The 13,680-nt window shown below is 30.4% G+C and overlaps 5 protein-coding genes across 7 annotated transcripts in view; 2 read left to right on the forward strand and 3 right to left on the reverse strand.

Moving 5' to 3' along the window:
• Positions 1-1,989: 1,989 nt before the first annotated feature.
• LOC102671594 (tubulin--tyrosine ligase-like protein 12) lies at positions 1,990-4,673 on the reverse strand. Its single transcript, XM_006623866.2, has 2 exons — positions 4,364-4,673; positions 1,990-4,281 (listed from the first exon to the last, which is right to left on the reverse strand). Exon 2 carries the CDS (start codon positions 4,276-4,278, stop codon positions 2,428-2,430), a length of 1,851 nt encoding a protein of 616 aa, XP_006623929.1. The 5' UTR covers positions 4,279-4,281; positions 4,364-4,673; the 3' UTR covers positions 1,990-2,427.
• A 265-nt stretch (positions 4,674-4,938) lies between these two features.
• LOC102671992 (RNA-binding protein 34-like) lies at positions 4,939-7,692 on the forward strand. Of its 3 annotated transcripts, none has more exons than XM_031514293.1 (5): positions 4,939-5,110; positions 5,344-6,140; positions 6,192-6,776; positions 6,861-7,171; positions 7,253-7,692. In XM_031514293.1, exons 2-5 carry the CDS (start codon positions 5,384-5,386, stop codon positions 7,457-7,459), a joined length of 1,860 nt encoding a protein of 619 aa, XP_031370153.1. In that variant the 5' UTR covers positions 4,939-5,110; positions 5,344-5,383; the 3' UTR covers positions 7,460-7,692. The 3 variants fall into 3 exon arrangements, with proteins under 3 accessions (XP_031370153.1, XP_031370154.1, XP_006623932.1); XM_031514294.1 differs by having other exon boundaries at positions 5,344-6,092; XM_006623869.1 differs by having other exon boundaries at positions 5,344-6,776.
• Positions 7,498-9,670, reverse strand: LOC102671869 (cysteine-rich DPF motif domain-containing protein 1). Its single transcript, XM_006623868.2, has 3 exons — positions 9,470-9,670; positions 8,575-8,580; positions 7,498-8,096 (listed from the first exon to the last, which is right to left on the reverse strand). Exon 3 carries the CDS (start codon positions 8,094-8,096, stop codon positions 7,686-7,688), a length of 411 nt encoding a protein of 136 aa, XP_006623931.1. The 5' UTR covers positions 8,575-8,580; positions 9,470-9,670; the 3' UTR covers positions 7,498-7,685.
• LOC102671728 (putative transferase CAF17 homolog, mitochondrial) lies at positions 8,130-9,370 on the reverse strand. The gene has a single exon (XM_006623867.2). The coding sequence runs from the start codon at positions 9,317-9,319 to the stop codon at positions 8,204-8,206; it is 1,116 nt and encodes a 371-aa protein (XP_006623930.1). The 5' UTR covers positions 9,320-9,370; the 3' UTR covers positions 8,130-8,203.
• Positions 9,671-11,198: 1,528 nt separating the features above from the next.
• The window catches only part of LOC102672128 (unc-112-related protein-like), a 37,761-nt gene continuing 35,279 nt past the window's right edge, over positions 11,199-13,680 (forward strand). Inside the window, exon 1 of the mRNA XM_006623871.2 lies at positions 11,199-11,757. Coding sequence (XP_006623934.1) covers positions 11,619-11,757 — 139 coding nt within the window. The 5' untranslated portion in view covers positions 11,199-11,618. The remainder of the gene's footprint in view (positions 11,758-13,680) is intronic.

The raw sequence follows: 13,680 nt of genomic DNA on the forward strand, positions 1-13,680 counted from the left end.
ACTATCTCTAGGCGACATCGTAGGGCCGAACGTTGAAAAGGCATTTAGGCAAAATGGAAAATTACTCGCGTTCCTCGCGATAAAACGTATTCTTTCCACCGTTCGGCCTCGTTCTCGAATAATTACCGCACCGACCGCGCAACTCCAGCCGACAAATTCTTCGCCCCGACCGGGCGAGAAGGGTCGAAACGAAATTACCAAATTAGCCGGGAGTGTTGCACGGCACCAGAAGCACGAAATTGCCGGCCGGGAGAAAGGCGAATCGGCGCTCGCACAACTCGGAGAAATAACAGGCCGATGTGCCCGTTGAAAATAAAAGGGCCAACGCAACGCTCGTTTCAATGTTCTCTTGATATCAATCTCCTCGTCTCGACCGAGGAAACGAATCGGCGGGGAGCGAAATAGGGGTATCAACCGCTGCTACGATAACATCAGGTTATCGTTACGCGAAAAAAAGAAGCAAGAGGAAAGATATCGTCGAAATAAAAGGGGATACAGGTATGTGAGAGTAATTTTGAACATTGGCGAAACGAAACGAGACGAGACGAGACGAGACGAGACGAAACGACTTCGTCAGTGCTGAACCCTCGTTATTGACGTCCCTGTACGCAGAACTCATTTGCTTAATTACCATGATTACCAGCAACACCGTCGTCTGAGCACTTTCAGTGAAAGGTGGTTTCACCCGCCTGCCTTTTTTGCATATGTGATACCGTAATTCGCGGAAACGAATATATAACAATGCACGGACGTGTGCACGTAAGTACAGTGATTGCAGACGTAACATTCGGGAATGCATGGTACTGTAGAACGGAACCGACTACGTGGAGCCGCACGCACTTGCTTCGGCGAAGGGAGGACGATTATTAAAAGGGCGAAAGATAATCAATTCCATGGAAAAAAAGAAAAGAAGGATCGCGACGTAGCATTCAATCTTTGATATTCTTCGTTCTTTGTTTCGCTTTGAATGTCGCGCCGATTTTTTTTTAAATTACCCTTATTGAGAAAATAAATTTCACGTATTCCAATAAAATATAAATTATGTTGTATCGACAATGAGCGATTCATCGTAAGGAAAAAGATCTAGCTATCGTGATCAAAGTTATCGAAAAGAAAATTTTTTTCTTCTATTGATATTCTCAATTTTGTTACTATTGAAACATATTTCGTTTTTACTAATCATAACTGAAATAATTTTCTGCGAACGATATTTCATTGATTTTCCTCCTCGAAATATATTTTCTTTATGAACCAATTATAATTTAACATCCGCTAAATTATATCGAACAAAATATCGTAAGTAAAATAGCTTTATGTTATTCGTATTTGTAATAACATTAAATTCGAGCGTCGATACGTTTGTATAATTGCACGAGACGAGCTTTGTCGATCTGCTAGAAAGACAAAGCTTTTTCAAACGAGCACAAGCATCGCAAATATCATTGCGAAATAATTGAATAACGTGCGGAGCGATAATTAACAAAATATTATAGCATAAGCTTATTGTTGTCGCGAACGATTGTCAGTAAAATGCGATTCGATTGGCACAAAATGATATAAAGAAATAATCATTGTGGCTAATCATGTTCTCATACATGAGACGAAATTTCGAATAATAATTGATAAAAACGAAAGAAATTTATATACAAAATCTTATTAATTCAATAAAAAATTCAAATTTGTGATAATCATTATATAAAATATAAAAATAATTTATATGAAAAATTTTATATTTTATAATTTTGTATTCAATGAAGTAAATATCTTGACTTGCGTAATAAATATCTTGAAATTCAAAAATAAGCAATAAAATCGTATCGTCCCTGATATAATATAAAATAATACAATATAGATATATAAAAATAAATATAAAAATAAAAAATATAAAAATTCTTGTCAAATTTTTAGATTCAATATTACCAGGAGACTTGACAAAATATAAAAAAAAAAACATATAGAAGAGATGATAAAAAAAAGAATTACAATTGATTTCATATGCTTCGATATATCAGTCTTTATTATCTATTTATATCGGAAAAAATATCACTGAAAAATTTGGATCATCATCATTTTTCATTAATTATATATTACTACATATAATATATACGCGGTGTCTGAAGCGAGCTGTTGCGAAGCTGTTTCAATTGTTCTCTCGTTTATTATTCCATTAGATACTACGAATAGTCTTCTCGTTGTCAAGTTATGGTACAAATTATTTATGGAACAAATGTACCCTTAACGTTCGCATATGCAGATTTATTGGAGCTACTTTAGCTCATTATCGCATACGAAATGCGGAATTCGCTTGCTTTAAATAAATAAATATATTTGGACACAACGGTGACCACAAAACGATCGTTAATAGCTTCTCGATATTTATAATTCGTATATGCATTTAGGCCATCATATTTCATGAAGAATTTAATTCTATTCCATAGACAAGTCGTGAAATATTTCTGGATTGTTAACGTTTAAAAATAAACATTTGAATATATCATTATAGAAATTTGGATAATATTCGCAAGCTCTTTTACAGTCAGGCGAAAAGTTAACCTCGAGTAGCATAGGCTGTATCGTTTCCTGTTTCCATTCAAGAATCAAATCGATAGCGTATACAGCTCTACTTATTGAACTTTCCGCAATTCCTCTTGGTGGTTTTTCTGCAATTGCAGCCTCGAAAATTTCACGGAACATGTGCAAAATTTTTGGTTCGACATGCTCTCTCCACGAAAAGTCAGGATACTGCCTTTCCCATTCTATGATAAAATCTGCGCATTTTACGTGACAAAGTGGAGTGTCCTCTGAATAATTCATAACTGTAAAATGTTGTTCGTACACATCGAAATTATTTAAAGCAAATTCTTTATTTGCAAATCTTAGAAAGAAATTTTTGTAAACAAAAACTCTTAAAGGATTTACAGATTTGAGCATTACTATGTATCGCACATCGAACTTAACTTTTCCGATTTCCAGCCTCTCGTATAAAACTGGATTCGTAATATATTTTTGGGCAATTTTTGGCCCTGTGCTAGGTAACCGTAAAATATGGAATAAATTTTTCGTAATATGCGTATCTAATCCTCTAGCAAGATTCCAAGGCTTACAAATCCAATGATTATCTAAACCCATTGATTCCCTTTGTTCAAAATATGTGACAAATTGCACTAATTCTATGCTTAAATTATAAGTAGTTGGTAACCATGTTGGATAAGTTTCAAGTGTGCCGGGATCGTAAGATTTTTTACCTGCTTTTCTTCTGCATACAATTGATAATAAGTCTTTAATTGTTAAAACATTTTCAAATGGAAATTGATTTACAAAAACATTTGGCGATCGAATGCTTAATTCTTTATATTCTTTAAAGTGTGAAGTATACCACAAAATATCCGCGTGGTCTTCATTATTTACGATTTCAAATGCGGAATCATTCAAATATTCATTTATATATGTGTACTGTGAAAAAACTTTTAATTTTGTATTTCTATCTCTTTGAGGTAATTGTGGATCTACTTTTTCTGGCAGACTTTCACGAATATGACCTGCTAAAAAGTAATTTTCATCGGGTTCTACTTGTGCAAAATTTTCTCCAAGAAATGATGTGTCTATCCAAGGTAACAGTAAAGCTCTTCGTTTTTTTTGATCATTTGTTTGACCTTCTACAAAATCTCTTGTAACTTCTTTATCATAATCAACATCTTTTATAGGAAATAAAAGTGTATAAGTAATACCTTCTGGTAAATATAGGAAAGGCACTGTTCTAAAATTAGGATCATCGCTATGATTTATTGCTGATCCCACTTCATCCATAATATACCAAACTGGCATTCTATCCTCTATTGATCCGCTATTTAAAGAAAAAGATTGATTATATTTCCACATTTCATTCAATACAAAATCTATTTTTTCATCTTCTTCTGAATCAATGTCAAAACCCATTAGAGAACACATACGATCTAATAAACCTGGTATAGTTGATAAATTTTGTTTGGCATTTTTAATATCATATGTCCATGCATGATCTATTAAATAAATATTACTTGGATCTTGAGCAGAAATACCATTCTTATAAGAAACAAAAAGTTTCCAAATAGGATCTCTTGAACTTCTTTCAGCATCATCATAATCAATTCTTGCCAACTGAAATACCATGCCAGAATCAAAAGTTTGACATTGAAGTTTTTTAAATAACACTTGCCAAAATATTTTAGGCACCCCGGACATTTCTAATTGAGGTCGATGCGATTGAAGAAAAGTATTAAATAATCCTATACCATCCATTGCCTATAAACGAAATAAGACAATAATCTAAAATATTACAAATATCATAAATTAATTTATAAAAGTTTTATAAAAAAATTATTACCGAATATAATAAATATAATAAAAAATTATTTAAATTTTTTCCAACTACCAATATTTTAATTTATGAAATAAACTATTTACAAATCTAGAATCTTACGAGATCATAAGATACTTTAAAACATAACCTCTCTTTTCACATCGAAAATTCGATTTAATATTACAGCAATATATAATCACAATTTAAAATAAATGCAATATATGCATTTATTTTTTAACCTAATTATTTTTTCATAATAATTTCTTAAATATAATTTAAGATTATAGTGATAATATTGTAAGTAATTGATTGTAAGATCCATAGGGAAATTCGATTTTGGAATTGTTAGATTTAGTGAAGACTACCGTATAGAAATAATAGAATCTATTCTTTCCAATAAATAATACAGTTAATAGTATACTTTTTTTTTTTTATCTTTTTAATGACTTCAGTTTTAATATTTTATAATTTCGACGTCTTTTTCTATATATTATTTTATACATTATCTTCTTTCATATTCGCGTTTCATATTTTCTTCCAGTTATACCAATCAAATAATTTTCTATAGATTTATATAAATATTTTTCTTAGGGATTTTATAAGAATGTAGAGAATTTTGTTTCTTGCTAGTACGTTACATTCAAAAAAAGATACGGAACATTAATGGCTGGTTTCGTTCATCCTGTTGGCGCTTAAACTGTTTTCAGTTTGAGCCGGCGTATTGAAAAGTAAACTATTCTTAGCGATTTTATTTGTGTACATATACTTGTAGTAAGTATTTAATATTGTTTGTTACCAAATAGTATACATAGAACATTTTTTTTTATTAATTCACCATAATTTTTTGTATTAATCTATCTTCGATTTAACCGCTATATAACGTATTACACGTGGAATAATAATTTTATTTATTATAAAAATTATATATTACAAAAATTAAATTATTTGAAATAGATTAAAAATAATATATATGTGAAATTTAATCATATTTAAATTTATAACAGGATAATTTTAATTTGAGACGATAAGTAAGATTTCTGAAAGATGGTTAAAGCAGTATCGACGAAAAATAAAGATCTAATTTCTAAAAATTCTCTAAATTCACCGAAAGATGGATTTATACATAAAAAAAAGAATCAAAAATTTAAACAAACACCAACAGGTAAAGTCCCATTGATTAATGGATCAAAAGTTCAAAATAATAGTAGCATGAAGCAACAAAATTTACAAATACAAAAAAATAATTTATCTCAAAAGTCTCCCGAACAAAACAAAAAATTAAAAAAGAAAAATCAAGAAAAAAATGACAAAAAGCAAGAGCCTCTTAAGAAACAATCAATAAAGAAAAATGTGAAAGTTGAAGAAGTAGAATCTGATTCAGAAGATGATATTAACGAGGGTATTAAATTAGAAGGAAGCATAATGGAAAATAGTGATGATAATGAAAATGAATCATTTGATGATGATGATGATGAGAGTGAAGAAGAAGAAGAAGAAGAAACTGTTAAAAATATTCTTGGATCTAGTCTAGCAGATGAAAGTGATGAAGATGATGAAGATTACGAGGAAAACAAAGACACAAAAGTAAATAAAGGAATAAAAATGTTTGATGGATCAAAATCAAGTGATAAAAACACTGATTCTATTCAAGATAGTTCTGAATTATCATCAATTATGGAAGATTCTATGATTGATGATAGTGATGATGAGATTGAAGAAGAAGAAGAAGAAGAAGAAAATGAAGATGAAGATGAAGATGAAGATGAAGATGAGGAAGAAGAAGTAGATGAAGAAGAAGCTGAAGAAGAGGAAGAAGAGGAAGAAGATGATGATGATGATGAAGAATCAGAAAATGAAGAAGAGGGTGATGAATCTGCTTTAGGTCTAAAAGCCCTCTTGAGTAACAGTATTGCTGAGGATGATGATGATGATGAAGATTTTGTTGAACCAGATGAAAATGATGAAGATGATGATATAAGTGATGAAGAAGAGGAAGAAGAAGGAGAAGAAGAAAATAAGGTACAAAAAAATTCTTCATCAAATAAAAATAATAAAATAAGTATGGATACTTCTTTAGAGGAAATAAAAGAAGATGAAAAAACAATTTTTGTTGGTAATCTTCCAAAAGATGTAACGAAGAAAAAATTGAAAAAATTATTCAAGCAATTTGGAAAAATTGATACAATACGTTTAAGAGGTAAAATAGCAAAATCTGTAAATGTACCTAAAAGAGTTGCAGCTATTAAAAATGAATTACATCCTAAATTGAAATCAGTTTATGCATATATTAAATTTGTATCTAAAGAATCTGTTAAAGAATCTTTATCTATAAATGGAACAGAATTTGAAGGAAATTATTTAAGAGTAAATGCATCTAATAAATCAGAGAATAAATTTGATTCAAAAAAAAGTATATTCCTAGGAAATTTACATTATAGTAAGTATAATATATGTAATAATATAATAGTAATAAAAAGTAATCACAAGATTATATATTAATATTATATATTATAATTTTCAGATATTGATGATAATACAATTGTAAAACACTTTAAACAGTGTGGTGAAATAGAATCTGTACGAGTAGTTAGAGACAACAAAACTGGAGTAGGCAAAGGATTTGGATATGTTAATTTTAAGAATGAAGATGCAGTGACATTAGCATTAGAACTTGATGGTACAACAATTTCAAATAGAGAAGTTAGAGTAAAACCAGTTATTGATCAATATAAAAAGAAGAAAGACAAATATAGAAAAAGATCACATTCTACAGAAAATACCCAAACAGTATCAAATAAAAAATTAAAAAATGATATTGAAGTACCAACATCAGTATGTTATTTTATAAAATATTTGTTAAACATTTAAACTATTTTATTTAATAGAATATTAATAATATTCATATTTTTTTAGGTTCGTAATAAAGAAAATGCTATGAAAAGAATAAGTGAAAAGGGAAAAAATTTTGAAAAAAAACAAACTAATTCACAACAAGGAAACAAATTTCAGGGCCAAAAAGCTGATGCAAATAAAAAAAAGAAGAAACCTACTAAGTTTGAAAAAAAGAAAAAACTTCTGGCAGAAAAACTTACAGCTAAATCTAAAAAGCCATCAAATTAAATAGCAGAGTAAGAAATATAATGATATCAAATGTTTTCATAAAAAATAATTTTAATTAATTTTAATACATATGTAACTCATTGTAACTTATAAGAATGATAAGTTGCAACAGCATTATCTTATTGAATCAAAACAGTTAAACGTTTTTAAAACTTTCATCAGTATGTATTTCTCAAACGCAAAAGAGAAAAAAAGGACGTATTTAATGTTTAATAAAATATTATTTTTATGAATCTTTTTCTTTTATTAAATTTTTTATTTTAGCATGAAGTTGTGGTGGCAAATTTTGTATATTATTTGATGCACATTTTAAACAAAATCTTTTCCCGAAATATATACTGCATCCTAGACATACAGATTTCTTACAAAAATTACAATCAGCACCTAATACTAAAACTTCTCCTTTGTTTGGTAAACTAAAAGGATCTTTCATAATATAACATTCTTCTAAATAGGTTAATTGTCGTGCAAATGGTGCTTTAATGCCTTTGAAATCAAATCGTTCTTCTAATGAACAATAAGAACATTTAAATATTCCAGTTATGGTTTCTTTAGAATTCTGAACTGTGGATGTTAAATCTTGATTTTGCTCAATGATATGAATTTCTTCCGTAGATGTGCTAGCAATAGGTTCCATCCTATAAAGTAAAATTGATGGAAAATAATATATAATTTTTTCTGATAATATATTTATTTTACATTTATACATTACAATTTCATATTTAATTTAAAAAATAATATTATTCATTCTGTTTTATTAACGGAAACAATTTGCTTTTGCAATTCTTGTGGCCACCAAATAGGTTTTGATACTTTTAACTTAATATTTGATATAGTAAGTGATTGGGCATTCAGAGAATCATTGATTCGCATTAAACCTAATCCATACTGATTTTCAATTCCTCTAAATTTACCTACTACATTACCAGTTTCATTAATAATTTTTTCATCATATGAAAAAGATTTATTAGGAATTTCATTAAATAATAGAGGCATCAAACGTTTCCTTACAACACCAGTATGATAGGTACGTGCTGTAAGTTCTTGACCAATGTAACAACCTTTATGAAAACTAACACCATGCAAATAATCACAGTTTACTTCTAATGGTAATGGTTTTCCTGGTGGTAAATCTTCAATACCTTCTGGAACACCAAGTTTATAACGAAATGCTTTGTAACTCAAATGATTAGCAGAATCCAATGCATTTGAGTTCAAATGTTTTATTATTTTATGTCTTTCAATTTCTGATGCTGCTAAAATTCTGATACCTAAATCAGATAATCTAGGATCTTCATAAATCATAATATTATCAACTATTTTGCTTACTTTATTATTAAGAGTACCACATGGAAATATTAAACCTTCAAGCTTTTGCCTATTATTAATATGTTTATTATTCATATATTGAATAGGATCGAAGAATGCCCAAACATTTACACTATCTTCTAAATGATCTATATCTATTTTCCTTCTAACTCGATACATTTTTAAATGTTTTTGTAATTGTTCTGCAGCTTGTGAGTCACATTCAATATAATACACATTATCTTCTTGACTTCTATAGATAATAACATCATACATAACTCTACCCTTAGTATTTAGAAATAATGCATATAAATTTGCTGCCCCTTCTTCAAAATGTTTCATATCATTTGTAATCAATCCTTGTAAGAAAATTAAAACTTCATTCCCTCTAACCCGTAATAAGCTTTTATTTTTCAGTTGTTCTAAGATTCTGGGTGAAGATTGTGAAGAATTATATCTAACAAATTTTGTTCGTACTTTTCCAAGATTATCCAGTTTGCAGAATGATGGAATAAATTTTTTGAGATGAACAATCATTGTATTAAATATCATCAAATTAACAACCAATCTTTATATAAATTTCACCTTTGTGAAAAAAAAAATGCAGATAACCAGTATAAAAATCTTCATTAAATTCTAACCTTAAATTATACTTTTAATTTTAATCAAACAAATATGTTATAATCAAATAAATAATCTTACGTTTGTTTATGTAATATTATAAGAAGTTTTTCTGCCAAATTATTACGAACTTTATTTTTAAAATTTATAAATATTAAATATTTGAAGTATCATCATCTATACTTTTAGCTTCAATATATAAAACTATAGCAAAACAGAGTTTATAACGTATGTTGCAGAAATATTATAAAGCAAATATAGATAAGGAAAACAAATAGTGAAAAAAGAATAAAGATAGAATAAAAATTAACGCTATTTTTAAAGTTGTAAATGAAATTAATATAGATAAAAGATTAAATAATACAAAAATAGAGATAGAATAAGAATTGAATGTTAACGTCATCTTTTGAGTTTAAAAATATTTTTTTAAAAATACTCAAGAGATGGCGCTTAGTGTTCAATTCTTATTTTATATTTATCCATTTTTTTTTTTTACCTACATTTAATTTTATTTATGGCATTCTAGAGATGGTGTTAATTCCTTAATTTTTATTTTATCTCTGTCCCCTTATTTGCTCTTGTCTATATTTGCTTCTAATATTCTATAATTTGTTAGAATATTCTCATCATTTCTCTTTCAAAAAATATATCTTAATCTTTTACATAGGAAATTTTGATATTATTGGCTTTACAATATATTTTTAAAATAATCTGATAAAACATAATATTATGTTTTGATATATATGTTTTTGACACGAGATAGATTGATTTAATTAAATTTCTCTTGTTCTGATAATTCTAATATTATTGATATATTAGGATATATACATATATGAATTTCATAAACCTGAATTTTTCTTTTTCGCTATTCGTTATTTTGTCAAATAATCTTAAACAATTGTTTTAAAACATATATCGTCCATTTGATTTTATACTTCCTGTGAAAATGAACGCTCGGAATCCCGCCATAATCAGATTCTGTGTTCTGTTGGTAATGATGTGAATGACATGAAAATGGTAATGGGGTTCCAAAACCTTAAAATTTGAGCCATAAAAATACATCGCATGATTAGTCTATTCTTATATTTAGTCTATGACAAAATATTCAGCGATAATTTTATAGATAACATATATAGCATTAAAATTTTGAATTCATTATGATATTTAATCGAAATTGAATTTATAAATTTGCAAAATTAAAAACATTTAAAAAAATTTAAGAAAATTGTTGAAAATGTTCAAATATTTCAATATATCATTGTATTAAAAATGATTAAAAATTTGCGATTTATAAAACTTTTTATAAAATGTTATTTCATAACATTTCACGAAAAATGTATATAATTTTCGTTCTATATATATCGAAATTATTTTGAATCACATATTCAGCTTATGTCACCTTAAAAAACCTTACGTCAATTTAAAAAATCATTAATACATTATCTTAGAAGTATTTCAAGCATACAATATTTGGAGGAGTGAAATCTGCATAAAGTCTGGTAAATTCTCAGAGATACGGTGTACCAATATAGAGGAACAAGCGCATCAGTAAAGAAAGAAAAGAGACAGTTGATACAAACACTATCCATGAAGAGATCGAGAAGGACAACAAGTATTCAAAGGCAAAATAGGAAATAGGAAAGGAAAAACGACAAAACAGCTTCGATGTCGGTAGACTGTCGGAGGGAAAGGAAACCAAGTTGTGTGACGGGTTACCGCGCGCGGGGCGCGACGCTTGATGGTGAAGAGGACGGGGGAGAGATCTGCGCGCGCATTCCAAGCGCGCGTCACTTGTAAATAGTTCTATTCTCGGCAAGAGTGTAGCCGAGCTGAGAGTGCATGGTCGACACCAGTCGAGAAACCAGCTGGGACGTGAGACTGTCGACTGAAGCGCCTCTACATATTATTCGGAACGGATTCATGCGAGTCCGATCAAGGCAGCCAGTGTATCGCAAGTGCGCACACTTGACCGGGTCGTTCTAAAAAATTGTGAGATTCCATCGTATAGTACTGTGGTACCAATAAATTAATATAATTTGTTTCTTATCAAGTGACGATTAACTCCAAAAGTGTATTCGCGGCGATGTCAAGTGCCGCGAAATCATGATTTCCGCGCCTTAAACAAACTTTTTTCTTGTACTCAAGTGTCTGGAACTGAAGGTGCATACGCGGCAAAGTACGTGTTTTTTCATATTCTGTTTTTTGACGTACGATCATTCGATCGGGAAACATGTATTCTGATGGTCACGAGGTAGACGGCAGCTGGGTGCTGCGCGTTTACGTGACCGATCTTCAAGTAGAGAGGAGCTTACGAGTAAAAGGAGAACTTCATATTGGCGGTGTCATGCTTCGACTGGTCGAAGATCTCGGTGAGTCTACATTCCGTTTCTTTTAATATCGCTTATGACTGACATATTATATTTCTTAATGTCGAATAATTGAAAAGAACGTGTAGAAATTGAAAATTCGAACGATCGTTCACGAATTATTTATGACACGTGATAAACAGAATCGTCACGTGATAACCTGTATGCAGGTCCATATTGAAAAGTCAAATAAAAAAATTCTATCTCGTAAGAATTATATTTTTAAAAAAAGGACTGGCTTATGCATTATTTCTGAAAAATGAATATCGAATGAAATTTCTGTTAGAATGATCGATAGATCTTAATGTGACGGAATAGCAACAAGTTGTGGGATTAGCGTGTCGTTGCAAGGAACGCGATTGCTCGAGATGTGGTCTCCCACCATCGAAGAGAGCACGACTGAAGCGTGCACGGGAGTGGAAAAACTGGATGGGCGAACTAGTTTCGCCATGACGACGGACGTATGGACGCGATCACCGACTCCTTTATATGCTAAAGGAGCTCCCACAGCTCCGTAGAAAGACGAGAGACACGTGAGACCGGCAAGCGATTCCTATGTCTCGTCGCACGTAAAACGGATACCATACAGTCACTTTCGTCGTAGATAAGCATAACCTATTCGGTATCCGATTCCCTCCTGAATTGCTACAAGAGGACTAATTTTAATTTTACGGATATCTTGCTCTTCTTTTTACTCTTTAATTACTTCGTAATTTACACTTATTCTACAATTAAGAATCTTCACGTTGGAATTTCTCACTTTGACTTACTCGATATGAGAACTACTGCCGGTCAATACACCGGATAATTAGCCAGGTTGGGAGTACGATAGTTTCAGCCTCGACGAATTAGCCAATTTCGATCAATTGAGCGTATACCGTAACCCACGTATACACGGCCGAATAGGCAAGTGAATATATATCGCAAGGCAGCCTGTTTCAACTGTCTTAAAAAGACCTGATACAATTCTTTGCAAATTGTCCGTGAAATTCAAGGCTAAGTTCTATATCTATCGATCGATCTCAATAATAATTTATACGCTTGATATTATGTTCGAAGAAACGCAATTCTTCGAAATGAAGTTAGCAGTTTAAGAAAATTTGCTTATTGACAAAATTATCAACCTGAATTTCTCTTATATAGTTAAAATAAAATTATTCTTACCTTCGTTTTTTTATTGGTTTATTTTTTTAGATTCGTTTACAAGCTACTGTAATTTACACCTACGAAAGATCTGGGTCTCCCTTTTTCATCCGTTTGCCGCTTGTTTAGAAATGAGCGTATAAACTCGTGGTACGCGCCAGCTCGTTTTCTATTAAGCTTTGGTATATTTTCGGTAGAGTCTTATGAAGACGACATTTCCGTCTCGTTTCTTTCTCTGATCGCACGACAGAGAACGAGTCAGAGGCTTATTTTAACTCGGTGTTTCCACCATCCGATTTTTCGAAGCCGGCTTTCTACTTCCACGTATACAACCTCTGATCTCTCTGATCTTAAAAAGGATCTCTCGAGTATTTTACTCTCGCCCGACCCTCTATATACCTTCATTAAATCTCGTCCTATAATCCCCAACTAAATTAGTTCTTTTTATATAAGTGTTAAATCGGGATAAACTTTTTTTCATATTATTCAATTATTAATTATAATTAAAAACAATCTTTTAATAAACGAACAATTTCTTCGTGCACACAATGCATATACCATCGAAATACAATTTTCGCATCGAACAATCGAACGGTTTTTCTATAGAGGAACATAACAGAAGGCTACTTCCGGTGAAAGAAGATTTCAACTATAATGCTTACTCGTTGCTCGTGCGACAACGCGATAACTCGTATCTAGAAGATATGTCCCTTATGTGTTTAATGACGATAATTTCATACGACTACCAATATATATATATATATATATATATATATATATATA

Source organism: Apis dorsata, unplaced genomic scaffold (genome assembly GCF_000469605.1).
Source record: "Apis dorsata unplaced genomic scaffold, Apis dorsata 1.3 scaffold_964, whole genome shotgun sequence".
In the NCBI taxonomy this organism is placed as follows: Eukaryota; Metazoa; Arthropoda; class Insecta; order Hymenoptera; family Apidae; genus Apis; species Apis dorsata.

Coding starts and splice junctions, on each gene's coding strand:
- LOC102671594 (XM_006623866.2), bottom strand. CDS start 4,278: ATGGATGGTATAGGATTATTTAATACTTTTCTTCAATCGCATCGACCT.
- LOC102671992 (XM_006623869.1), top strand. CDS start 5,384: ATGGTTAAAGCAGTATCGACGAAAAATAAAGATCTAATTTCTAAAAAT. Junction 6,777..6,860: donor CCTAGGAAATTTACATTATA/GTAAGTATAATA, acceptor TATAATTTTCAG/ATATTGATGATAATACAATT. Junction 7,172..7,252: donor ATATTGAAGTACCAACATCA/GTATGTTATTTT, acceptor ATATTTTTTTAG/GTTCGTAATAAAGAAAATGC.
- LOC102671869 (XM_006623868.2), bottom strand. CDS start 8,096: ATGGAACCTATTGCTAGCACATCTACGGAAGAAATTCATATCATTGAG.
- LOC102671728 (XM_006623867.2), bottom strand. CDS start 9,319: ATGATATTTAATACAATGATTGTTCATCTCAAAAAATTTATTCCATCA.